This window comes from Heloderma suspectum, chromosome 2 (genome assembly GCF_057233095.1).
Source record: "Heloderma suspectum isolate Gila_16-S chromosome 2, 16-S_ref, whole genome shotgun sequence".
Classification (NCBI taxonomy): Eukaryota; Metazoa; Chordata; class Lepidosauria; order Squamata; family Helodermatidae; genus Heloderma; species Heloderma suspectum.
The window spans coordinates 143,261,975-143,288,925 of NC_139459.1; the positions used below are offsets into that span (position 1 = coordinate 143,261,975).

At 46.0% G+C, this 26,951-nt stretch overlaps 1 protein-coding gene and 1 pseudogene across 2 annotated transcripts in view; both read right to left on the bottom strand.

Moving 5' to 3' along the window:
* LOC146352896 (protein CFDP2 pseudogene) overlaps positions 1–26,951 on the bottom strand; it is a 1,048,348-nt pseudogene that overhangs the window by 534,953 nt on the left and 486,444 nt on the right. The gene's annotated exons all lie outside the window — the stretch shown is intronic.
* NOP2 (NOP2 nucleolar protein) lies at positions 112–25,800 on the bottom strand. Its single transcript, XM_084835149.1, has 16 exons — positions 25,622–25,800; positions 18,039–18,084; positions 16,754–16,827; positions 15,130–15,398; positions 13,700–13,743; positions 13,407–13,561; positions 12,500–12,699; positions 9,638–9,727; positions 9,459–9,546; positions 9,204–9,344; positions 5,785–5,924; positions 5,254–5,343; positions 2,695–2,817; positions 2,492–2,589; positions 2,261–2,391; positions 112–1,400 (listed from the first exon to the last, which is right to left on the bottom strand). Exons 1-16 carry the CDS (start codon positions 25,725–25,727, stop codon positions 1,069–1,071), a joined length of 2,127 nt encoding a protein of 708 aa, XP_084691275.1. The 5' UTR covers positions 25,728–25,800; the 3' UTR covers positions 112–1,068.

Genomic DNA, 26,951 nt, shown 5'->3' on the forward strand with positions numbered 1-26,951 from the left:
GACCATTGGAAAACCTGTTTAGCAAGTCCTCAAGCAATGCCAGGCACAACGTCAAGCACATGAGCTAGAATTAAAGCTGACATTCTTAGGAAGCTGACTTATGTTCTACAGCTTTTATGAGTTTCCATGGAATCACAGCATGTATGTGAACCCCCCCTCACTCACTTAGAAATATACCATTTGTTTTCCAATTTCCTCCAAGTATTAACTAGGTATGTACTGTACAGACAGTCTTCACAGTATACAAGTCTTGACAGGCAGTTTGCTGGTCTAACATAACGGGCAGAATAAATTATCCTGAGAATCTCCAGTTTCAGGAAAATGGGACGAGGCGGGGATGACAGGGTCAAGTAGAGAACACCAACTGGTTCTAGTATTTGGAGGAGAGAACCAAACTACCTCACAAATGGGAGGCAATAACCATCACTTTCATACGTTTTATGGTCACATCTGCTCTGTGTTCCTCTGAAGGCTGGCTTCATTTACACCACAAACCAGCCTGACTCCTAACACAACAGTTTTCCCAGTCTGAACTACCAACATCTTGGTCTGGTTTGTAGGCACTGAAAGCCCTGTCCTGCCTGTCTATGAACATTAACCTTCATGCCCAGAAGACAAACTCCCCAGTGCCTTCTCCCCTCCCCAAAGAAACAGAACTCTCCCCTCCCCAAAGACTAAAAATAGCACAAGGCGGGAGGACGCAGCAATTGGAGAATTTCAGATTATGAGGAACAGACCTTCAGAAAGAACCCCTCACATGTAGAACACAATGACCAAAGGTGGACACTGGCAGTTTATAGTAGGAATAGAAATAAAATCCTATACATAGAATGTACCAGGTAGAAAAATTTTAATGACTGATAGGTCTCATTCAGATAGTCTCTGCTCTTAAGCAGGGTTAAAAGTAAATTAAATATGTGAATACCCTCCAACATGTGGAGGAGAATGCCTGAGCACCAACCCTGCACAGGTCTTGCCAGGACAAGTGCCTTGGACAGGATCTCCCACCAGTCTTACTTGCACCAGATTGCAGTTGTCAGTGAAGCATCAAGCAATGCAATGTCCCCACTACTGGTGACTTTGATGCACCCTGCGCTTCTTGCTGGGGGTTGATGAAGCCCTCACACCGCCAGGAGCAGGCCGAGCAGGCTTCAAGGGCCTGGACCGCTTCCGAAAGGAGCCTTGCCATGACACCGAGAGTCGTTTCTGCTTGTCAACTTTTAACTCTCCTTTAGTCTGCTTCTTGGCTTCTATTGCTGCAGAGAGCTCCAGTTTGGCAGTCTGTTTCTTAACAACTTTCAACTCTACATGATTCTTCCTTTTAGGTAGAGGCTCAGCAGCTGCTGAGGCTGATCCCTCTTTTGCTGTCTGCAAAGCTGGCTCCCCATTAGGATCTTCCTCTAGAAAGAGAACCAAAAGTTACATCAGAACAGTAGAGGCAACACTGCTGAGAGCAGGGAAGAAAGCACAGGGTGGGAGTAGCAAAATGGCACAGCGAACGTAGCAAGAGCATTCTATTTTGTAAAGGGACTAAATAGCTCACTACTGCAGGAGTGCCGCAGATCACAGTATCTGGCTTCCAAGGAGCTGCCCCAGAGGAACAAGCAGATTCCTGACAATTTCAGCTTGCAATTAATGCATTTTAAAGAGGAAGTTGCTGGCCCTTGTTTCTACTAAAAGCTCTGCGACTAGGGCCTTTACTATTCTACTAATCCTGACATTACTCCAATTGCTTCTTCCTGGTTGGAGTTAGGACAAGCTACTAGGATGGTCAACCAATACAAGAATTTTCAGTTGGCTAATCTACTGCAACAGATTGATTCAACTGAAACACATTTGCATAAAGTCATATTAGTATAGGTACCTTTTTGAGATACTGAATTAAAAGCTACCACTCATTATTAGATGGAATGGCCATCTTTAACAGGTTCTTTTGTTATTATTGAAAGTAAGCAAGCCCTGATGAACACAATGGGACCTCCTTCCTAAAAAGGAAAATTCGGCTTATCTGGGCCTTACTCCAAATGCAAACCATTTGTCATTCATGACCACCTGAAAATAAAGCATTAACACCTGGCTAGTGCCAAGTAGGATCTGTGGCTAACAGGTTAATGATTTTATACTGAACAATTCAGTAAAATGGTGTAATTGTCATTTACAGGAATTATTCTGCTTGAGAAGCGAATGAATTTGGCTTTCCCAGGTGCAGAATTCCGGTAGGATTTGTTTGGCAGCAAAATAAAGCTCTCTGATCCGTTACCTTTCGGAGCCTTGGGAATGGCATTGGAAAACTTCTTGAGTTTGGCAACAAAAAAGCCATCCATGTTGTGGGTATGAGGGTAGAAACGACGGGTGGATTTCAAAGAAGGATGGAAACGACGCTCCTTAAACCTAGATGAACACATAGAAAACACTGTGCATTTCCAAGGGCAAAAAGCATTAGAATAATGGTATGCTCTCACATTCCAGTTTTAGGATTTGAGATGCACACCTGGTAAATCCCTCTTTGCCAAAGTCCAAACCTGCCGGCACCAAACGAACATTGCGCTTCTTCAGGGCATAATCCACAACCCACTCATTTTCTTCCACCTGCCAACACAGAGCAAGGGTGGTCAGATTCCTCAAATTCTTCCACAGAGCAAGGCTGCTTCACTGCCTGGGCCAGTGGAGACCAGAGAGAGGAAAGAAACTCACCATGACTGAACATGTGCAATACACAATGTAGCCCCCAGTCTCTGAGGCAGCATTAACCGAGTCAATAGCACTGAGTATCAGTTCCTTCTGTAGGTGAGCACAGCGCAAAATGTCTTTCTCATCCTGAAAGAGAAAGGTGAATGTTCAATAATAATGACCCTTAACATGCATATAGTGCTTTGAGTTCTTCACTTATATTATCCAGTAATCAACCATTTATCATCATCATCATCATCAATTACACACAAGCACACACACACCACCAACATCCCCAGGGGAGTAGACAGTGAGGATAAAACACAACTGCCTAAGGTCACCTAACAAATTCATGGCAGAGATGAGACATGGAGCCACTGTCTGTAAGCCCTTCAACTGCCCTATGGGGAGGGTCCACAGCTCAGTGGTAGACCAGACGCTTTGACTGCAGAAGAACCCAGGGTCAACCCCTAGCCCAGGGGGTAGGCAGCCTGGTGACCGCCAGATGTTTTGGACTACAACTCTTATAAGCTTCAGCCAGCATGGCCAATCGTCAGGGGTTATGGGGATTGCAGTCCAAAACATCTGGAGGGTACCAGGTTGCCTACCTTAGCATTTCTAGTTAAAAGGGTCTTGGGTAGCAGGTGATGGCAATGACCTCTGAGACTTTGGAAAGCTGCAGCCATAGACAATTCCAATGTTGTGAGTTGGGATATGACACCTTCATGTATGCACATACACACACATCTTGAGTTCTATAAGAACTCTGGATGTATGTTGTCCTGACCCGATTATTTGTTAGTTTTAAATTTGCCGATTAGTCCTAGAATGGAATGTTGAATACTTACCATGAAAGTCCATTCTGGGTTGGTGTGATGGAGGCATCTCCACTAACCACCCGGGAAGGCAGGGATCACATGATTAGTGATCTTTGAAGAAAGTCCTCGTCCTGAAGCTCTGCCTCCAGTTTTCATACACTGCAAAGCTTGAGACAGAACACCAGAGACGAGACTAGGAAGGCGGACAGAACAGTGGAGTCAGAAAATAAACATCCGAGGCAGAAGACCCCCCTCAAGAGGGCAAGGCAACAACCTGGAGTGCGCAGAGCAGGCCAATTAGGTGAGAAAACACGTCAGCCCCGTGAAGGGTGGAGTCGGGTGCCTCTGTCTCATCAACCCAGAATGGACTTTCACAGTAAGTATCCAACCTTCCATTCTCTGGCTGGTGTGAGAAGGCATCCCAAGGATTAGGATGTGCCCAAGCTATCCACCTCCTTACGGGCGGATCGGTGGCTGACTATTCAGGAAGGACCACACTCTGCAGCGCTCATCTCCTGAGAGCAGCTTCCACCGAGGCAAATTTGTTGCCTCGCAACAAATCTAGCCTGCGGAGACAGGTAAACAGGTTAGGACTGGCCCACGTTGCCACAACCTTCCAAATTTCCACTGGCGGTGCACTGGTGGAGAAAGCTGCCAAGGCAGCTGAAGCTCCTGTAGAATGAGTGGAGGAGCTCTGAGATGAATGACTGTCCCGGGTAAGGAAAGGAAAACTGGAGGCAGAGCTTGAGAACCAGGACTTGCCTCAAAGATCACTGATCACGTGATCCTTGCCTTCCTGGGCGGTGAGAAGAGACAACCCAATCCTTGGATACCTCCTCACACCAACTAGAGGAATGCATTTAAATATTTCCATTTGACTCAGTTCTTCAACTTCCCCCACAACTCCCAAACATCTTCCAAAGTGTAGACAAACAAATTAATTCAGCATCTCTGCAATCTCATTATTCTCCTACAGTTGTTCTTACACTCATTTATCACTGGCCAAACCACCATCCTGGCTGATTTCCTGCTTCTGAGGCATTTGAAAAACTATCTGTTGTTTCGGCTTGCCTTATTGTCAATTTACATTCATTATGCCAGTGATATATACTCTTGCCTTGTATATTTCCCTTGACTCTTCTCATTAAGCCTGCTGGCATCTTCTTGGACTTGTTAGTACCTTTCCTAATCTAAGGTATACTTTCCAGCTGAACTTCTGTTGTGTTTTTAAATAGCCTCCAGGCATCCAAGATAAATCTGACTCCCCACCCCCTCTCTTTCAGATTGGCTTTGAATGAATCCCTTCATTTATGGCAAGCTTCCCCTTTTGAAACCAAATATGAACACAGACTTTCTGGGGAACTTTCTACTGACATATATGGTGAATTTGATAGCACTATGGTAGCTGTTTCCAATAATTTCAGCAACACACCATGCATCAGATCCTGGGCACCATTCAAGATTAACTTGAGGGTTGCCTCTCTCTGGTGGGTTTCATGACCAAATGTTCTAAGGCACAGTCATTTACTGTAGTTAGGCGTTTTCTCTCCTAATCAGGCAGGCAAGTCACCAGTCAACGCGCCCACATAGTCACTCTCACTACCTTCAAATATCCTCAGAAAGACACCTATATGGTTTGGTAATACATAAAAATGAGGAAGCAGGTGTGCAGTTCTGGGCTTCGTTTCTCCATCTCCCGCCCCCTACTTTCTGCATGCAAATACAGACCCCAATGTCCTACTGCAGGGATCATGGCCCAACTCACCTTGTTGGTTTTAACTGTGGGGTCCTTCGAAATAACACCTGTTCCACTGCAGGGAGCATCAAGCAGGACCCTGTCAAAACCACCCAGTACCTTAGGAGAGAAGAGAAATGCATTGAGAAGGACGTTTCTCCATTGCTTCTGTATGGTATCCATCTCCTCTCTTGGGTTGCTGCCTGGAGACCAAATGCATATCTTAAAACCCTCCAATGTAGCAGGAGACAAGGTAGCTACTGCACCTGTTTCTGCCTGTCCCCGTCCTGGTCAGGCGCTCACCTCCCTCACCTGCTGCATGTTGGGAGTCCTGCTTGCCCAGCAGGGGAAGAATGAGGCAGATGATGGAACTGAGTGGACGCTGTAAAACACCGGCCTTGTCCCCTGCTCCGCCAGTGGATTTAGAGGTATGCTCCCGGTGGCCACGTTGCAGGATGGTAAGTTCCCACACAGAGACCCTCCCCCAGAGACTCGCTGGGCCAAGCACTATCAGCCCATGGCAACACACACCACCCCCTCCATGGTCCCTCAACAATATACCTTGGGAAACTGACGCCCATCACAGTGGCTCACAACAGTGTTTGTGACTCCTAAGCGGTGCAGGTTTCCCACCACACTATGCAATCGCTTGGCATTGCTGTCATTAGCCAGTATCACGCCAGTGTTCTTCATCAGTTGGGCTGCCAGGGCGGAACACAAAAGGGCGGTCAAAACTAGCAGTTGGTTCATTTGCACCCCCTCCAGTTCTGATCGCAGGACTCTTATATTCCTCCCACACCTCTTTCCTCTGCTGCTCTCTTCTTAGGCAACCTGTCTCTCCCTGCCCCTCCCTACAAAACAGAACAGAGCGTTTGGGATGTCTGTGCATTATCCTTCTCCTTGTTCACTGAAGAGTGGTCAAAAAATTGAGGAGCCCTTCTCTAGACCCACCAGGAGGCAAGCTCCTTGAAGGAAGATTCAACTGAGGGCTCGACTAGGAGGCATCGCCACTTCCTCCATGAAGTCAGCTATTATAATATCTAGCCCCAGCCAGATGGCTAGCTACAAAATGGAAATGAATTTCCTAACAAATATTCCAGCCAACGACCCAGGAAAACAGAAAGGAACAACCAGAGCAGGTTATGGACCACTATTTGGTGAATAGGTTGAAACAAAAAATGCACAGGTAAGACAAAATTCTTAATTATCCCTACTTGTTGCCTCTCAGTGGTCCAAAAACAAAGGGACACAAATGCTGGGGTTGGCCTAGTTTCCCTGAAAACAGAGCACTACTTGTTGTATGTTCCGCTTCTGTAATCCCCAAAGAAACCAAGATTATCCAGAAAGAAGCTAGAGACACACTAAATATTTAGTTAAGCACAGTGAATCTTTGAAATGGTTATTTAATGTTACGGAAAACAAAGAGTTTACTCTCAAAATTTGAAGTGGGTTTTAAAAACACATTTATTTGATGCTGCTTTTTAAAAAAATCTCCTAATCACTGCAAGTCTGAAGGAACAGTTTAAAATGTTCAGCATTTTTCATTTATCATGTCACTTATTTATTTTTAACTAGTGAATGATTTCAAATAATTTTAATGCTGCTTCCGGATGGAGATTTTGGCTTTAAATTGTTCTTTATATTTTTATTATTATGTAAGCCACCTTGTAAGGCCTATAATAAAAATTACACTAACTTCTACATTATTTTTAATGTTTTTTTAAATTCAAGGTAGTACTATCGCCATATCGCACATGGAGGCTATGGCTGAATGGGGAGGGGCTTGCTTAGAGCCAGCCGGGGAGTACAGGGCTGAGAGCTGAATGGACAATCCAGATCAAAGCTCATTCTTTTAACCACTATGCTTTAACAGCACACTCCAGAATGCTGAAAGAATTCCTGCCCTGATGGCCGTTTATGGCAACAAGAATCCTAAGGGGGCACTTCTCCTATGGTCATATTAAGGGGTAGACTGATGAGACCACCTTGGAATTGTCTTCATCATCCTAAGAGCCAAGTCTCATGGTCGGGAGAGATTCAAGGAAGGGGGATGAGACAACTGACTGAAGGATGTCACAGCATTCAGCTACCCCATATTCAGAATGCTTGAAGTGTTTGAAACTAGCCTACTGAAAGTTCCTATTTGTTTTTGGTGGGCGGAGGCAGCAAGTTGCCCAGGGCTCCAGAACAATGGGCTACCTGGCTCATGTCTCCCACTGAACCCGAGGGAACTCTGGAGCCCCATCCTCAGGGAAACATGGGTGGAACCAAGCGTGGCCAACTGAGGTTTTGCTACAGTATATAGCCTAGTTGCTTGGCCAGAAGAATTGAGATCTCACCCTCTAGTGTTCCCCTTCCCTCCACCCCCACCTTATTCCCCTCCTGGTGGTCACATTCCATGCTTGGCACTATCCCTTGAAGGATAGTTTCCCCAGGAAGGTAGGCCAGAGGGCCCATTGTGCCTGGGCAAGGGCTGTGAGGCAAAGTCAAGAAATTTCTCCATCCTGTGTCTTCAACTGAACCTTCCATGTAGGATAGTGAGATACAGCTACGAGGCCCACTCAGGAACCATGGATCTGGAGCAAGCTCAGCCCAGCAAGGTTCAGCATTCGCTACTACTGTCTTACTTCTTCCCTCTCTGCCTGGCCTGCAACCAAGGATCTGAGCCAGTCAGAATCAGATTAAACCGGCAGATCAGATCTGGAACCCATGACCATTCACTACAGTATCAGGTGAATGACCGGCCTTATGAAGGAAGTGGATGGTGCCTCCTTGCCCAGGCCCCAGCAGAATCTTTTCTCAATGAGCCTGCTTATTAGTGGACAGAGGTGAACATCTACATGAAGCTGCTAGGTGCGGCCATTAGGGGATTTGGAGCTAAATGCCAGCAGTATGCTGATGACATGCAGCTCTATCTCCCTGTGACATCTGAATCAGGAGAGGCTGTGCAAGTCCTGAATCAGTGCCTAGACTCAGTAATGGGCTGGATGAGGGCCAATAAACTGAAGCTGAATCCTGGCAAGATGGAAGCCCTGTGGGTGATTGGATGCCAAGCCCGAGAGATAGGCTCATTGCCTGTTCTGGACAGGGGTTGCACTCCCCTTGAGAGATCAGGTTCGTAGTCTGGGGGTACTCCTAGATCCATCGCTGTCACTGGAGGCCCAAGTGGCCATGGCAGCTCGGAGTGCCTTTTACCTGCTCTGGCCGGTTCACCAGCTACAGCCTTTCCTGGACAGACATAGCTTGGCCACAGTGATACAGGCACTAGTAACCTCAAGACTGGATTACTGCAATGCGCTCTATGTGGCGCTGCCCTTAAGGCTGGTCTGGAAGTTGGAGCTAGTGCAGAACATAGCAGCTCTGCTATTATCAGGAGCTGCCCCATTTCAGCACGCAACGCCTTTGCTGAGGGAACTGCACTGGCTGCCTATTCGCTCCCAGGCCAGGTTTAAGGTTCTAGTACTAGTGTACAAAGCCCTAAACAACTTAGGAGCAGGATACCTGAGAGAGCGCCTTCTCCCTTACCAACCTGTCCCAGTCACTGAGGTCATCAGAGGGCATGTTCCTGGTGGTTCCACATGGGCCTATGGCCCAATTGGAGTCCACCAGGAAAAGAGCCTTCAATGTGGTGGCCCCCTTCCAGTGGAACTCCCTGCCTTTGGAGGTCAGGCAGGCGCCAACGTTGTGTTGCTTCCAGCGTCTCCTGAAGACATTGTTATTTCGGGAAGCCTTCCTTGAGTGACCAGCCACAGTTTATTACATTTGGTCTTATCATAATTAGTTTCTTTTAAACATGTTTTAATTGTTTTAACACGGTGTTTTATTCTTTTATCTTTGCTCTTCCCCATTCCAAAATCTTTTGATGTGGAGTGGTATATAAATATTGTAAATAAATAAATACCCCAGTGGACCACTAGAAAACAACAAGAAGGGAGAACATGAACACATTTCCTCATCCCACCCCAATTCTCTACTTGTACCTATGTAGCTGGTCTTGCCTCCTGGGGCACAGCACATGTCCAAAATGCGCTCATTCTCCTGGGGGGCAAGAGCCATGACGGGGAGAAGGCTGGATGCTCCTTGCAGCATGTACTGCCCAGCCAAGTATTCTGGAGTGGCACCTAGCAGCAAAGGGAGAAGCACAGGCAAAGCAATGAGAAGCTGGCTGCTGAGACAGCCCAGCAAGCTGTCCTGGGCAAGGGGGGCACAGGGGTGGAAGGCAGCCTCTCACTCACCAATGGGCACGGAAGAGTCATACACAACAAGCCCGGTTTTTGACCACTTTCCTAAAGGGTCTAGATTAACTCCACGATTTATCAGGGCCTGCAGGATGAAACGGAGAGAGAGTGAGACCTTTTCACCATGGAAGGAGTGGAGCAGAGAAGGACTGGGGGGTGCACAGTCATGTACATACCTGTGCCAGGTCACGTCGTCGTGTCTTGAGCGTGTTAGTGCGGAGAGTCACAGGCCGAGGAACCTCATTGGACTCCAAGAAGTCAACCAACTGAAAGCAAAACGAGAAAAAGAGATGTCCCCCACACACACACGAGAACCTTCCCTGATCATGGAAGAACTGTGGTGGTTCAACTCCACCCCTAGGGAAAGAGATTTTAGGGCTGTCATCTGGTTAATATTTGAACTTTACATGCAGATCAACTAAACACACAGACCAACCAATGTATAAGAAAATAAATTTGTGAATAAATGAGAAAATATGCTTGGAAAACAATAACCAGAACAATGAGGCAATTTAATAGAAATAAAAAGCCCAGCCCAAATATTAAGGACTACACTATAAATTATTATACCACTGGTATTTAACACCAGCACACCTTAATAAGATCTAGAAGAATAGATTAGGCCAATATTGGAAGCATGCACAAGAGAAGGCAAATCTTTGGCATTTCTAGCGGTCTTGTCCAAGAATTGCCATCTTTTGGAAAAAGCTGCAGTACATGGTTAACTCAATGACTGGCTAAATAGTTCTATTAGATCCCCTGATAATGGTCCTAGGTTATATGAAGGTTTTGGTGAAGGAGTCGCACGATAAACTGGCCTGGATTGTGCTGAGGGCAACAAAATCACTGCCAGCCTTCAAACCTTCCTACGAACATGCCAGGGGCAAGCCAGTCTTTGATCTTGCTGAGCAAGAATGCACAGAGAGGGAGGCTGCATTGCCCTCCTGTCTGCTGCCACACGCTTTTGTCCTGGGAGCAAGGCAGTGCCAATAGAGCCAGGCTGAGGTCCTTAACCACCACTTGTAACCACCAGCAGGACTCCAGATGGCAAGAATCCCCCACCGCCACCCCTTGACAATCAGTTGTGTGCATGTGAGAGTTGAGATTTGTATCAACTTTGGCCCCAAGGCACTTCTCAAGCCTTAGGCCTGCGGAGCGCCTCTCTTCCCAGCATCACTGGCACTTCCCTTCTGATGTTCACTTTCGTCAACTGGGCGCTCTGCTGTTGCCTTTTACTTATTTGGTAACAATTTTTTTTACCTTTCCTTGCTGTTCCCTGCTTCTGGCAACTCTTTGAGCAAGCCAGAACATGTTGCACAGGGCACCGCACTGTTAAGTTTCTCCCTCTCTCTCCCCCTCCCTAATATATATACACAGGGGGGGAGGGGGGAGGGAAGTCACTATTGTCTCAGCCCCCCTCTGCTGGTAGCTTTTGGTGCAGTTCCACTCATTCACCCACAAGGCAGCTCTGAGCTCTCTTCCAGGATAAACCAAAGAACTAATGCAAGTATCAAAGATGAGAGAGGGATGAACTTGCTTTTTCACGGTATTTTTCTGCTGACGACTGCAAGAGAATCAGGTGGGTATTGGGAGCGGGGTTAGGTATCCTGGTTCGCTTGCTCACTGGCTGTGGGACTGATATAAATGGAAAGGGGGGGGGCGTTCATCAGATGCCTGGATTTTTAAAACCTGCCTCTTTGCTTTCTGTGCTTCTGCTCTGCAATGAGCTGAACTTCCTGCAGCTTACGTATGAACAGGCATGCACTGTGCTGAGGGGTTTGTAAGGGGGGCAGGGAGAACATGCTGGATTTTAAAACATTGCAAAAATGCTCCAGTCTGCTGACACTTCTGCCTTCCATAGCATGGCTCTGTGGTTCCTGTGGCTTACTTCTGAGTAAACATGCATAGCACTGAGCAATGCTTTCTGTGGCTTACTTCTGAGCAGACATGTCAATTGGCAACAACAGGATAGAGGGGGGCAATTTTTCAGCCCTGCCCACTATTGGAATTTGGTCCCCGAAAGCTTCTCTGAAATGGAATTTGGGTCTCGGGCTGAAAAAGATTAATCATCCCTGCCTTAGACAGAGGAGTGGCCAAAGAACCCTGCTCTCCTAGTGAAGGAAAGTCAAGAACTGGGAAGGGAACTATGCCAACAAATGAAACAAGAAGGTGCCATCATGGCCCACCGCCAGAGTCTAATCGGAAGAGTTACCCTCCCCATGATTGCCCCACACACCTTTGTTTTTAGATGATCCAGGCAAGTGTGGCAGCAGGTGCCATCTCAAAAGGTATTTCCCCATTTGCCATTTTTATAAGTACTTACGTAGCAGTAACAACCTTTCTAATATTACCTTATGTTTAGCTATCAGAAGGTTAGAATAGTCCTAAGGACAGTGCCAGGCTCTGCTGGGTCATTCCCAAGATCCATCTAGTTCATTATCCTGTTTCTCACAGTGGCCAACCAGATGCCTCTGGGAAGCCATTGTGCTGCCTCAAGAGGCCGCAGCGCTAATGAGACAGGGCTGAATGCATGAGGCTGAGAGAGTGGAAACCAAAAGGACAGACAGACCACAGGCTGCCATTTCCATTCTTAAAAGCTCAAGCAATGCTTTTAGTTCTAAACGGTTAGCTCAAACAATAGTTTGGTGTGATGAACTGAGCCAATGCAATCTTTATTCCACCCATACTTTGCCTTTAATCCCTCTAATTTCCATCCCCCTCAACCCCAAAGGTGATGTTAACCTTTCAGAACCCATCTGGGCCAGGGGGACGTTTGGTGCTGTATAAAGATACATGCATGTGGGCTTCACTCTTCACCCACAGAATGTGGCTTGGTATTTTCAGTGCTTTCAGAGTCATGCATAATCATTTTCCCTCCCAACTTGTAACAGCAAACAGATCTTGTAGTCTGCTTTGGGTTGTTATTTTAATTCTGCAACTGCTTGTCATTTTCCTGGTCAACAGGGTATAAAAGATGGACATCCCTAGAAAGGAATTAACTGGGTAGAAAATCAGTTAGGGCCCTAGAAAAATAGTACCTCAGAGAGTGGGAAGAGGTCCATCATCTTCCCAATTAAGAAGTCGCTGTAAGAGTAGTAAGCAGCAAGGTCCAGACGCAGAAGGCTCAGATATTCCTGCCGTGAGTGGCCCTCCTCTCGCTTCGAACTGAAGTCCCGAAGCACCTCTATGTTGTCCTTTATACGCTGATGAATGAGCTGGAGGTCAGGTGGCTGAGCAGGTGATTAGGCAGTTAAGGGCAACAGCAAATATACGAAGCTGCCTCATACGAAGCCAGACCATCGATGTACCGGCCCAGGACAACTTACTCTGTCAGGCAGCTGTTCTCCAAGGCTGCAGATGAAGGCATATGAAGCCCTGATACTAGAGATCCTTTTAATTGGAGATCAAACCTGGGACCATTGAGCTATGACCCCCTCCCAAATGTAAAACAAGTAATCTAATTATTGCTAGTCCTAATGTTCAACCCACAAGGCATGTGGCAAAGTGGCAACACGGACTGAAAGCGAGCTCACACGTTGTAATGAACACTGATGATCTGCTACTCGAAGTGCAACCCAGTCATGATGGGGTGCCGCACAGGCCTGCATAAGACAGGAAGGAGATAATACTTTGGAGCAGCACCACAGAAATGCTCAGTATACAAAGAGCTGCACGTACATAAATTGGCCCTGTAAAGGAAGCCAGGATTGCCACCCTTTACTGCTGACAGAGTTGGACTTAAACAAGGGAGTGGCTGGACTAGGGGCACCTGATGCGTTTCTAAGGTCTGAGGCAGGGATCCCCAGCTTGCAGACATTGCAGTGCTGCTCTGCCATGCCACAAGGAGGTGAAAAGGGGCAGAAAGGGAATGGTGTGCAAGGAAGCACGTGGCTGCCAGCACCCCCATCTTCATATGCATTGAGCAGTCACCAAGAGGAAGGATATCTTCTTTCTCTATCTCCTGCCCACTGGGAAGCACAAAGGACTCATCCGTCTCCACATTGAGCTGCAGGTCTGCTTCCTTGTTTTGCTTCTGCGCCACATCCTGCTTGTGTGATGGCGCCTCCTCATCCTCACTGTCATCCTCACTGAAACTCCGCCTACATCCAAGAAGAGAAGCATTCAAGTACGAGAGTCTATGACAGATGGTGGGAGAGGAAGAGAGCCGGAGCTCTTCCATCCCCTATAAAGACGAAGAGCTCAGCAACCAACAATACATAATCTCTTGGATTACTCACCCCTCCAGCTTCTCTTTCTGGGCAGCTTGTTCTATAGGCAGAAGCTGATTTCAAAAACACATATGAAGAAAAAGAAGCAGCTTAATCAGATACCAGAAGTGCCCCCCGCACCCCCCCTCCAAGACAGATAATGCAGATGCACAACAGAAAGTATTTTGTTCTTTTAAAATAGCATAATTTTAATCTGGTGTTTTAATCTTTTTATCCTTTTACTGTTTTATCTCTTCTGTTCACCACTCCGAAATCTGTTCTAGATATGGAGCAGTATATAAATATTGTAAGTAAATAAACAAAGCGTGGGGAGAGATGGGGGCAGCACAGGTTTGAACTGTCCGCATTTGTGATCATAAATAACAAAATAAATTTTGATTTTCCATATACATATTTCTATGCTTAATATATATATGAACTAACATAAACAAAGGACAATGTACAGAAGATTTCACAGAGTGTAACAAGCGTTTCCCATAAGGAGCAGCATCTTCTGCTGTCTGCATTCATAATTCTTTTCACCCCGTCACTTCACAAAAAGTAATTTCACATTCAGCAGCGGAGCTGGGAATCTGGGCCACCCATAGCTACAAAGGGTGGGGCGGGGTGGGGCGAGCGCAATTTGCAGCAGAAAAGCAAGGACTGGAATGGGGAGGCTGCTCCTTCCCCTACTCCTGGAGGCTGCTCCTTCCCCCACTCTCCTTCCCCTACTCCCAGCTTTTCACCGCAGCTCAGCAAACAGCCTGCCTATAACTGCATGTGCACCCATTCCCCCACACGGCAGTGGTCTAAAGCTGCTTGTTAGTGACACGACTTCCCAGACCTAGGGCTGCTGCCACATGTCTCATCCCACCCATGCTCTTATCTTTGACAAAAACCATTTGTTAACTTGGCCACACAGGCAGATCCCCAAAATTCCCCCTGCAGGTTGATTCTGAATACTACAGGGCTGTCCAAGGATTGAGTCTACCCCATATCTATCCCATATATCCCGCAGCTTTGCCATTTCATTTTTTCTTTCAGTCCTTTAGCTCTTTCAGATACTTCCACCCACAACAGAACACACAGCGGTATACCACTATAAAATTGGTTGATGGCATTCTGTTCAGATCCGCAAATTAATCTAGACTATAATCCAACCTAAACAATTAACATAAGACACAATTTTGTTACTGAAAACTTTTCTCCTTTTCTTTTTATAATTCTCGAACGGTTTTTGTATAATATTTAATACTTAGCATTCGTATAGCCCTTCTGAGTGTTTAAAGTGCTTCATGCACATTGTCTTGAACCCCTAACAACCCTGTAAAGTAGGGTTGTCTTGAACCCCTAACAGCACAAGAATCAAACCGGCGACCTGTCAACTTATAGCTCAATCAAGAAATATCTGTACCCATTTGTAACGATAGTGACTGAAGTAAAGTGCTCGGAGTTCTTACCTCGTCTTCATCACCAGAAGACAACGTTCCATAGTCGTCCACCATCCCATCCTCACTTACGTCATCGCCATCACTCTCCCAGGGACCCTCGCTCCCGTCACTGCCACTGAGTGCCCCGCTTTCCTCTTCATCACTCTCTGGATGCATGGATCTCTTTTTCCCAGAGGCAGAAGGAGTAAGCCACATAGCATTATTATCGCTGAAACCAGCTTGGCAGCCATCTGACAATGCTGCTTTCTCATCTGCACCCTCCAATGATTTCTCTGCAGCTGCAAAGCAGGAAAAAGGAACAATTTCCCTTGAATCTGTTCTGAAGAGTGCTTCGTACTTCAGTTTCCCAAGAAAAATACTAGTATTTGAGGCACCTAACTCAGTCTGGGCAACAAGGCATTTTAGAAAAAGGCCAACAGTTACTGCAAAATATGAAATAAAGAGGATTAAAGAGCTTGGAAGCACACACATGAAAACCTGAAGTCCTTGGAGGAAGCTCGTATAAATGTGATAAATTTTCTTTCAGGGAAGAGTTAGATTAAAAAAAGCAATTAAAACACATTTTGTCACATGGAAGTGAAAATGTTTGTAGGTTTGCCACATGTCAAACCAAAGGTTTTGTCATAGAGCTGAACCCAACTCCTTGCTTCTCAGCCATCCCAACCTTGACCTCCGCCTCTTCCTCTGGAGAAACTAAAAGATCAGGTCCATTTCCCACCCTCTGAAACCATGTCCTACACAAGTTATGGTCCACTCAGTTTCCATCTGAAATAAGACCGGAAAGTTCAATCAGTGAATCAACTAAACAGTTGTTGAATACTTAGCGAGAGCAAATGTTAGTCTAAGATAGAGAATTAAGGGCATAATTGCTAAAAAATATATATACTTCCTGGCTTTAAAACAGAGCCTGATACATAGAAAAAATATCTTGTGATCTCCTGACTCAGTTGTGGCCTGTGGGATTAAGAAGAAATCATTTCTGTCAGAAACTGACCCAGATAAAGCCAGAATGCTGCATGCAACAATGCCTTGGGGATGCTCCGCAGAGGGGTGGTGGAAGAGTCAAAGTATGAAACTAACTTTAAATCTCCCAATGTCTGATGAGGTAGGCTCTTATGTACCAAACATCATGCCACAATAAATGTGCTAATCTTTCAGGTGCCTTAAGGTCTAAGGATTCTGTTGCTTCTGCCAAATACAGCCCAAGACTGCTACCCTTTCAGATTAGGCCTTTCTCCAGAAGACAGCTTCCCAAATGCCAGGAGAGGCAGAGCTGATAAGATTTGCACCACTGAGGGACCATCCAGAACAGAGTGGGAGGTGCCATAGGGAGGGGTGCAGCTGAAGGCAGGAAATGGGCAGAGATCAGGAACATCCCTTCTTCTGCTTGAACAAGCTCTGTGGACCCCAGCCAATGCCTGCAGGGGAATGTCCCAACTGGTCTCCACAATTAATAGGAAGGCAGCATTCAACAGTCACCCTGTAGCTGTCTTTTATACATATAGAGATACATATGTACATATACATACCCCCCCTCATTACTAGGTACAGGAGCAGCAGAGTCCTCCCACCCCTTTTTAAGGGACCAATATGAATTACTTAAATGCCCCCCCCCAATTGCTACCCCCTTTACCTGTCAACATCTGGAGACTGCGGACATTCTTGCCTGTCTGTGGTTTTGCAGATTTGATTCGCCTCTTTGCAGCTCTAAAATCATACAGAAGAATGAGCAATTAGCAACTGGGTCTAAGACAGTAAAAATAAGTGGGGCTACAAGCTTTACATCTATTTACTCAAATTTACTCAGTAAGGCTAAGATTTAAGGACACATTTCCTTTTTAAAGCCATTTTGGTTCTCCTGTGTCACTGGGGGGTGGGGGGATTACTATATGAAAATGTGAATCTGCCTATTTTTGAAAAATGTACTTTAAAAGATCTTTGAAACATAGTTGATACCAGAGCTTATAATAAGCCTTCCTAATAACATTATTACCTATAAACATACAGAAGTCTGTTACATATCTTAACTGTGGCCAGACATACTGCAAAGCAACATCAAAACCTAGGAAAATGGAATTGCATAGAAAAGTCCAGGAATTATTTAGCTTAGTTAAAGTAACAGCATATCCAGCTTCTGCTGTGCAATACCAACCAATCAATGCTTGAGGCTTGGCAATGGCTGGGTTCACACAATTGCAGGAGGAAACAATGCAGTATGGGTTGTTTCCCCTGCTCTTGTACATGCCACTCGCGCACCCAGCATTTACTTTATTACTTGCGCCGCAGGTTGCCATGTCATCCGAATCCGGCACAAGATGTGGCGGGCTTTTAACTCACCCCACAACCCCTACTACAAGCCATGAGCCAGGTCTGGATGATACACCAACCCATGGTGCAGGTAATGAAGCAAATGGCAGGCGCACACGGGGGTGGGGGAAAGAACCCATACCACATTGTTTCCCCTGCTGATGGTGCAAACCCAGCCAATGCATTGCTAATTATGTATCAAGGGCCCTCTCAATATTTAATTCTAACCTGGATTATTTGAACATGTTATAAGAAACAAATCCTTCCAGTGGAAGCTACAGGATTCAACCCCCACAACCTTATGGATACAAACCTACCATGACAGCAGGGCCTAAACCACTAAGCCACATCATCACCTGTAAATCTCATTAAAGATGGCAAAAGAAAGATTGAAAGGTGCTATTTATTAAATTGTAAATTTTTACATTTCCTTTTAACATCAGTATCTACAGTAAGGTCTTGATAATATGCTCATTTAAATTTCAATATCAATTAACTAATTAAAAACCAGATAATCAACTGAAACACTTTCACTGGTGGGCAGCTGTATTAAAAAAGATAAGGAATTTTCATTCTTAATCAAAGCAAACACAGTTGACACTACAACTAACCTTCGCCGAGCATGACCGGAAAGCTTCCTTGCGTTGTCGCCAGGATCTGCAGTGAAAAAAAAGGAAGAGGTCCATAGGAGGCTGAGCAATACAGCAAGCAAGACCAGGAAAGCATCCTGGCTGCACTTAGGACATCAGTGAACATGATTTCAAGTGGAAACACTTGTTCTGAATGACAGAGTTGCCAGGCCTCACACACCCCACCCCCCGTGTGTGACAAAAGCACCCCACCAGGTCAGATCTCTGCCTTTTGAGCAGGTTTTTTTTTTTGCAGGGCAGGAAACCAAAATAGGCAGAGAAAGCTAGAGGAGACCAAAATTTCGCACAGGAGAAAGGCTGCCTTTCTTCCTCTCCCTTTGCTGCTCTCCTTAGTACAAACCATGCTTGTCTGTCTGGACAAAGTATGAAAAAATTATGGCTTCCTGCAAACAAGGATCAGAAGTTATCAGTCCCTGTGTGCAATGGGTGGCGAGCACCACCGCCCAACGCTCATTCTCCTAACACCATGGCATTATTTGGGATTACATCTTAACAGTCCAATGAAAGGATAAATCAAGGGTGGTGGTTCTCACATAGCAAGTGAAACATGCGGTCAGGCCCTTCCTTAGGTATTTCTTGTTCTAGATCAGCCTTCCCAACCCCAGGGCCACTCAGATATGTTGGAGTACAACTCCCATCATTCCCAGCCAGCATGGGGACAGCTAAAGGTGGTGGGAGTTATAGTCCAAGTTCCAACACATCTGGAGGGCACCAGGCAGTGGAAGGCTGTTCTAGACCCTCTCAGAGCCAGTTTCATTCAGCAGAAGCAAGTGTGTGAGTTTTCCTTCAAGTGGGTGTTTGCAGCCTCCCTTACAAAAGTAGACTCCATTCATATAGAAAACCAGCATGTTGGGCAGAAGGCTAGGCTGAACTTTTCTCCTAATGTGCTTGCTTTCTATACACAGGGAGAGAATATTATCCATGACAGAGCATTCAAACGTATAGCCCACCAACTCCTCTTTACAGCAACCTGTGATGGTACAGTCCAGGAAAATATTTTCTCTTTTCCATTCTGTTGGTTGAACAAACCACACCTCCAAGTTCCATAGTTTCTCTCAGCAGGCGCTCTAACGCAATACATGTCCAGCTCCATGGTGCAGAATAACTTTACTCCTTGCACTCGATATTCTCCACTGACAGTGTAATTTACATTCTGTGCTAAAGAGATCCAGTTCTGCCTCCAGCCAATTCAAATTCTACCATGTGAATAATGGACTGAAGTATGTAATTCATAATGGCAACGTACACAAACTGGAATTTCATCAAACTGAGAAGAACCTCAACTTCAGGTGCACACAGGAACCAAAATAATGCAAAAATGAAGACTGTCAGAACCGTCAAAAGAGAATAGCTGATTACTGGTGAAAATATAAAACATTTTCTCTTTCAAGTGAAATGTGTTTTAAGACAAAGTTTTTCTTACATTTTGATTTTTTTAAATACACATTTTTATGTAAGACAGTGTACAGCATTAGAGAATGATAATTCCTGTATATACCGTAGACATATAGAACATGTTTTCAATGTAGTTATAGCTTAACTCAATATTCAAATATGCTGCTAGTCCTTAATACTGTGACCATATGAGACCGTTTCTGTTCAAATAACATACTCTTGTTTGCTGCATAATGTGCGGTTTCTATTTTCAACTTTTGGGGGGTTACTTCTCAGATTGCAGAAACTAAGATACATGTGCTTAGGTAGAATAGAGTGCAACAGTTTGAAGCATTCTCTCTTCCTAGTATCGGGTATATTCACAATTTTACTTGTAAAAACTAAAGCTTTTATTCTTCTATAATCCTACAGGTGCTTACCTGGGAGTAAGCTCCATTAAACAGTGGGTTTTCTGAATAAACATGCATAGGATTGCTCTGTAAATCTCATGAATGTGGCAAGTAGTACAATTTCATATGCTAAGTATAATTATGTATTTTATGTTGTCAAAGCAGTAAAAACAACTTTAGATTTTATGAGTAGCTATTGTATATATTCCAGTTTTTTGTGAAAAAATGGAGAGACATTTTTTCCCATGGCTTCATTTTACACCTCTACATTTGACATCCTACAAATACGAGCTGCTATTCAAAAGACACTGATTCCATATGACACCATAAAGGAAGAACAGACATGAGACCCATTAAAGCCCCAACAGACATCCCCATCAAACGTTAAATATATTCCACTTACGTTGCCTTACTGAGCCCTTACAACTACCCTGTAAAGCAGAGCTTTCCAAACTGTGTGCCGCGACACATTAGTGTGTCGGCGGCAGTGTGTAGGTGTGTCGCGCGAAATGCAGAAAATTGTGCGGAAGGGCACTGTGGAGCTCCCTTACTCGCATTTGCTTCCCTTGGCCCCTCTCCGGAACTTCCTAAAGCAGCTAATGTTAAAGCAGCTAAGGCTTAGCTGCTTTAACATTAGCTACTTTAGGATCATGTGGCGTCTTGATGTAGGACGCACATGATTGGCGGTGTTGGAGCAGTACAGTGAGGTAGAGGCGCGGGGCGAAGAGAGGGGAGGGGAGGGGAGGGGAGGCACAGCCCTGGGAGCAGAGCTTGGCTGACGCTGGCGCAAAGTGGCAGTGGCCACCAGCCCTGCGAGATTTCGAGTGCGCCCTTCGCGGACTTCTGCACCGCGCTCCTGCGTGGCCAGGCCAGAATAGCGCGCGGGTGGAAACGCTGCCTGGGACTGCACCAAGCGGGCCGTCCGCCACCTTGGCCAGTCAGAACGGAGCTCAGTGGAGGCCAGAAGCCTCAGAATCAGCGTGCTCCCAAGCACCCGGGCGAGCGCAGCTGCAGGCTGTCACCCAGTCAACCCACCTGCTGCTGGCTGAAGGGAGGCCACCCTCCCAAACCCAATGTGGCAAACAGCAAGCCACCCACCACGTGGCACTTATAATTTGATTTCTGCCATTTTTTTATTTTTACTCTGCTGTAATTGTGGATTAACCACCCACCGGCAGTATACCACTGGAGAGTGCTGGAACTGGACTCTGGACATAGGCATTGCAAATATTTACAGCAATATAGCCTGGTAGTGAGACATATATATTTACACCATTTTTGTTGGACTTTTGCTTTTACTTCATGTGTTTTTGCAGCTGAGCTCCTACCTGGGCCTATGTGTCCTAATATGTATTGTAAATACTTTAGTTAATTTTGTTTATTTTTCACATTTTCTTGCACTTATTTACATACTGTTACTCATAAATGACAACAATGTATGTTATTATCTTACAAACCATATATTTTTAAAAATATAAATGAAAGGTTTTCATGAAATATGTTCTATCCCCATTTTGTTTATTCAGTCGCTTCCGACCCTTCATGATTTCATGGACCAGCCCACGCCAGAGCTTCCTGTCAGTTGTCGCCACCCCCAGCTCCCCCAAGGTTGAGTCCGTCACCTCCAGAATATCATCCATCCATCTTGCCCTTGGTCGGACCCTCTTCCTTTTGCCTTCCACTTTCCCTAGCATCAGCATCTTCTCCAGGGAATCCTGTCTTCCAGGGTATCCTGTCTTCTCATTATGTGGCCAAAGTACACATCTATCTATCCCCATATATTTCATTATTACAATTTATGTATGTGTCTGTATCTCTTATCCCCTTCATGGATCACCGCCTTGTTGTGGCGAAGGGGCTTGCGTAACTCAGTGAAGCCATAAGCTATGCCGTGCAGGGCCACCCAAGACGGACAGGTCATGGCAGAGAGTTCTGACAAAATGTGGTCCACTGGAGAAGGAAATGGCAACCCACTCCAGTATTCTTGCCAAGAAAACCCCGTGGAACCTATCACAAGGCTAAAAGATATGACGCCGGAAGATGAGCCCCTCAGGTCGGAAGGTGTCCAATATACTACTGGGGAAGAGCAGAGGGTATTTCCAAGTAGCGCCAGAAAGAGTGAAGCGGCTGGGCCAAACCCGAAAGGACACTCAGCTGTGGATGTGTCTGGTGGTGAAAAGAAAATCCAATGCTGTAAAGAACAATATTGTTTAGGAACCTGGAATGTCAGATCAATGAATCAAGGTAAGCTGGAGGTAGTCAAACATGAGATGGCAAGATTGAACATCGACATCTTGGGAATCAGTGAACTAAAATGGACAAGCATGGGCGAATTTAATTCAGGTGACCATCATATCTACTATTGTGGGCAAGAATCCCTTAGAAGAAATGGAGTAGCACTCACAGTCAACAAAAGGGTGGGAAAAGCAGTACTGGGGTACAATCTCAAAAACGATAGAATGATCTCAGTACGAATCCAAGGCAAACCATTCAACATCACAGTAATTCAAGTCTATGCCCCAACCACTGATGACGAAGAAGCTGAGGTTGATCGGTTCTATGAAGACCTACAACACCTTCTAGAACTAACACCCAAAAAAGATGTCCTCTTCATCATAGGGGATTGGAATGCTAAAGTAGGAAGTCAAGAAATCACTGGGATAACAGGCAGGCATGGCCTTGGTGTACAAAATGAAGAAGGACAAAAGCGAATAGAGTTTTGCCAAGAGAACACGCTGATCATAGCAAACACTCTTTTCCAACAGCACAAGAGGCGACTCTACACATGGACGTCAACAGATGGTCAATATCGAAATCAGATTGATTATGTCCTTTGCAGCCAAAGATGGAGAAGCTCCATACAGTCAGTCAAAACAAGACCTGGAGCTGACTGTGGCTCAGATCATGAGCTTCTTGTTGCAAAATTTCGGCTTAAATTAAAGAACGTCGGGAAAACCACTAAACCATTCAGGTATGACCTAAATCATATCCCTTATGAATATACAGTGGAGGTGAGGAATAGATTTCAGGGATTAGACCTGACAGACAGAGTGCCTGAGGAACTATGGACGGAGGTCCGTAACATTGTTCAGGAGGCAGCAACTCAATCCATCCCAAAGAAAAAGAAATGCAAGAAAGCCAAGTGGCTGTCTGAGGAGGCTTTACAAGTAGCTGAGGAAAGAAGGGAAGCGAAAAGCAAGGGAGAAAGGGGAAGATATACCCAACTGAATGCAGAGTTCCAGAGAATAGCAAGGAGAGACAAGAAGGCCTTCTTAAATGAACAATGCAAAGAAATCGAGGAAAACAACAGAATGGGAAAGACTAGAGATCTCTTCAAGAAAATTGGAGATCTCAAGGGAACGTTTTGTGCAAAGACAGGCATGATAAAGGACAAAGAAGGCAGGGACCTAACAGAAGCAGATGAGATTAAGAAGAGGTGGAAAGAATACACAGAAGAACTATACAGGGAAGATCTGAATGTCCCTGATAGCCATGAGAGTGCGCTCACTGAACTTGAGCCGGACATCCTCGAGAGTGAAGTCAAGTGGGCCTTAGGAAGCATTAGTAACAACAAAGCTAGCGGAGATGACAGTATTCCAGCTGAGCTATTTAAAATCCTAAAAGATGATGCTGTTAAAGTGCTGCATTCAATATGCCAACAAATCTGGAACACTCAACAATGGCCACAAGACTGGAAAAGGTCAGTTTACATTCCAATTCCAAAGAAGGGCAACGCCAAAGAGTGTTCAAACTACCGCACCATTGCGCTCATTTCACATGCCAGCAAGGTGATGCTCAAAATCCTACAAGCTAGGCTTCAGCAGTATGCGAACCGAGAACTACCGGAAGTACAAGCTGGGTTTCGAAGAGGCAGAGGAACTAGAGATCAAATCGCCAACATTTGCTGGATCATGGAGAAAGCAAGAGAATTCCAAAGAAATGTCTATTTCTGCTTCATTGACTACGCTAAAGCCTTTGATTGTGTGGATCACAACAAACTGTGGCAAATTCTGAAAGTGATGGGAGTACCAGACCACCTTACCTGTCTCCTGAGAAACCTGTACCAGGGTCAAGAAGCAACAGTAAGAACCAGACATGGAACAACCGAGTGGTTCAAAATTGGGAAAAGAGTACGACAAGGCTGCATATTGTCACCCTGCTTATTTAACTTATATGCAGAGTACATCACGAGAAATGCCGGGTTGGATGACTCAGAGGTCGGAATTAAGATTGCTGGGAGAATTATCAACAACCTCCGATATGCAGATGATACCACCCTAATGGCAGAAAGCGAAGAGGATCTAAAGAGCCTCTTGTTGAGGGTGAAAGAGGAGAGTGCAAAAGCTGGTTTGAAACTCAACATTAAAAAAACGAAGATCATGGCATCTGGCCCCATCACTTCCTGGTATATAGAAGGGGAAGAAATGGAAGCAGTGACAGATTTTACTTTCTTGGGCTCCAAGATCACCGCAGACGGTGACTGTAGCCATGAAATTAAAAGACGCTTGCTCCTTGGGAGGAAAGCTATGGCAAGCCTAGACAGCGAGCATAGTAAGAAGCAGAGACATCACCTTGCTGACAAAAATTCGTATAATCAAAGCTATGGTTTTCCCAGTAGCAACATATGGCTGTGAGAGCTGGACTATAAGGAAGGCTGAGCACTGAAGAATTGATGCTTTAGAACTGTAGTGTTAGAGAAGACTCTTACGAGTCCCCTGGACTGCAAGGAGGTCAAATCAGTCCATCCTAAAGGAAATCAACCCTGAGTGCTCATTGGAAGGACAGATAATGAAGGTGAAGCTCCAATATTTTGGCCACCTAATGCGAAGAGAAAACTCCCTGGAAAAGACCCTGATGCTGGGCAAGACTGAAGGCAAAAGGAGAAGGGGACGGCAGAGGATGAGATGGCTAGATAGCATCACCGATGCAATGAATATGAACTTGAGCACGCTCCGGGAGAGAGCGCAGGACAGGAAGGCCTGGCGTGCTATGGTCCATGGGGTCACGAAGAGTCGGACACGACTGAACGACTGAACAACAACAACTGTATCTCTTATAACGGGTTAGTTTAACCTCCGGTTTGCTAGTAAAACTGAATTACCGTGTCACAAAACGATGCATGTCTAAAAAGTGTGTCACCAACATGAAAAGTTTGGAAAGCTCTGCTGTAAAGTGAAGCAGTGTTAGTATCCTCCTGTTGAACGTGCCAGGGTTGAAGTATAGTGACCTGCCAAAGGCCACGTACTGAATTCATGGTAGAGATGAGATTTGAACTGGGCATTTTCCTAACAGTAAGGAAGCATAATACTAAGTAAATGGATGGAGTCAGAAGTAAGTCCAAGCAAATCTAACAGAATTTACTTCTATACGTAGGATCGCATCTTTAGCCACCGCATCAGGGGTGGGCAGAAAGTAGATCATGTCCACTGGTGGACCACTGGCCAATTTCCAGTAGATTAGTGCACACCTGGCAATTACTAGCATTCTAGCAAAGCGTGCGGGACCATTGGTCCGATCCAGTCAAGCACCCCGCATGAGCAAGACTGCACAGTCAGGATCACATCACGCGCGGCGGCGATGCTTCAACTGTCCAGAGAGCCCGAGAACGCGCTCCTCTCTTCCCGCTTAAAAAGGCCCCGTTAGGCCTCAGCGGGCACCTGAGCTCCTATAAAGAGAACGCGGCAGGCAAGCCGGCCCTGTGCTGTGCTGTGCTCTGCCCAGCTCGCATCCCTGCGGGCTCGACCGAGAGTCGCAACGTACCAGGCGGCAGAAAGCGGGCGAGCTCCTCCTCAGCGCCATGCTGCTTGCGGGCCTTGCGTCCTGGGCCTCGCTTCACCTTGCAGGTCGGGTCCAGCTTGCGCCCCATGGCCCAGGCCTCCCTCGCGCGTTTCCTGCACGACGGGCCGAGCCCCTGCACGTGGGCAGCCCCTCAGCGGCGCACACTTCCTTCCTCTCGCGGGGTGCACTCCGATTGGTCAATTTCCCTCCTTCAGCTTTGCGGTCTTGTGAGTGGCTGGGCGGTTTGATACATAGACTTTTAATTCTAATGGACTGAGCCACAGGGTGATTCCGACCTCAACAGAACCTTGGTTGCTTCCCCTGCCTCCGCCCCAGTGACGGAAGTCAGGGCTGGCCGGAGGGGTCTCAGTTTACCGTAGCTGTGACTGGGCACCGACGTGTCCGCTAAAGAAAAGGCAGCAGCGAAGCAAGGAGTCTGTGGTTTTCAAAAAACACCTCGGGTCTAATTTCATGGGAGCGTCGTCGCAAAGCTTTTACGCCTGTAAACGTTCAGTGTGTTTGTATACAAGGCGATGGAACACGAGGCTTTCCGCATGCCACTTCGCGCTGGATTGGGGCTGGAAGCGGATCTGAGGAGATTTTAAGTAGATTGAGCTTTGCTACAAGCTGAGGGGGGTTCCGTATTTTGCGTTGGTAACCCCAACCAGCCTCTAATCTGCAGTATCAGAGCGGCCTGCTCTAATCTGTCCGCCGCAGCCTTGTGCTTCATTGACTTACTCGCAGAATGTCTACATCTGAGCAACAGTGCACTCCTATGCACATCTACCCCAAAGCAAGTCCCACGGAGTTCAGCATTGCAGCCTAAATAAACTTTTGACACGAAGTACGTTCCGAGTGAAACATTGCAGGAACTGACGTTCTTGCTACATTTTTTTTCTGGATGGCGTGCTGTCTCTCAAGCACAGAGACGGTCAAATGCTGGATTGCTGTATTGATTTCAAAGGGTTGCTCTTACTTCCGTCAGAGAGAATTGAAAGGAAAAAAACGAGTTTATGCTATATCCCTCTTCAATTTTCTTATCTCTGTGTCTCCATGGAGTTCCTCGCTGAGCGGCCAACCTCTTCCGCAACCAATCACCCGAAAGAGATCAGGCACTTCCGCACATCCCCCCCCCCCCCACAGCTCCTCCACAGGCAATGTAGTTTAGCAGTTCTCTCTGTGTGAAGGAATTTTTCTTTAATATTTTGGCCTCCTAACGCGAAGAGAAAACTCCCTGGAAAAGACCCTGACGCTGGGAAAGATTGAAGGCAAAAGGAGAAGGGGACGGCAGAGGATGAGATGGCTAGACAGC

What these genes read in the sequence shown, in the direction of transcription:
- NOP2 (XM_084835149.1), bottom strand. Translation starts at nt 25,727, where the DNA reads ATGGGGCGCAAGCTGGACCCGACCTGCAAGGTGAAGCGAGGCCCAGGA. An exon ending in ATGGGCGTCAGTTTCCCAAG is followed by an intron (nt 5,344 to 5,784) that starts GTATATTGTTGA and finishes TTCTCTCCTAAG; the next exon opens with GTACTGGGTGGTTTTGACAG. An exon ending in GGCAAAGAGGGATTTACCAG is followed by an intron (nt 2,392 to 2,491) that starts GTGTGCATCTCA and finishes GTGTTCATCTAG; the next exon opens with GTTTAAGGAGCGTCGTTTCC.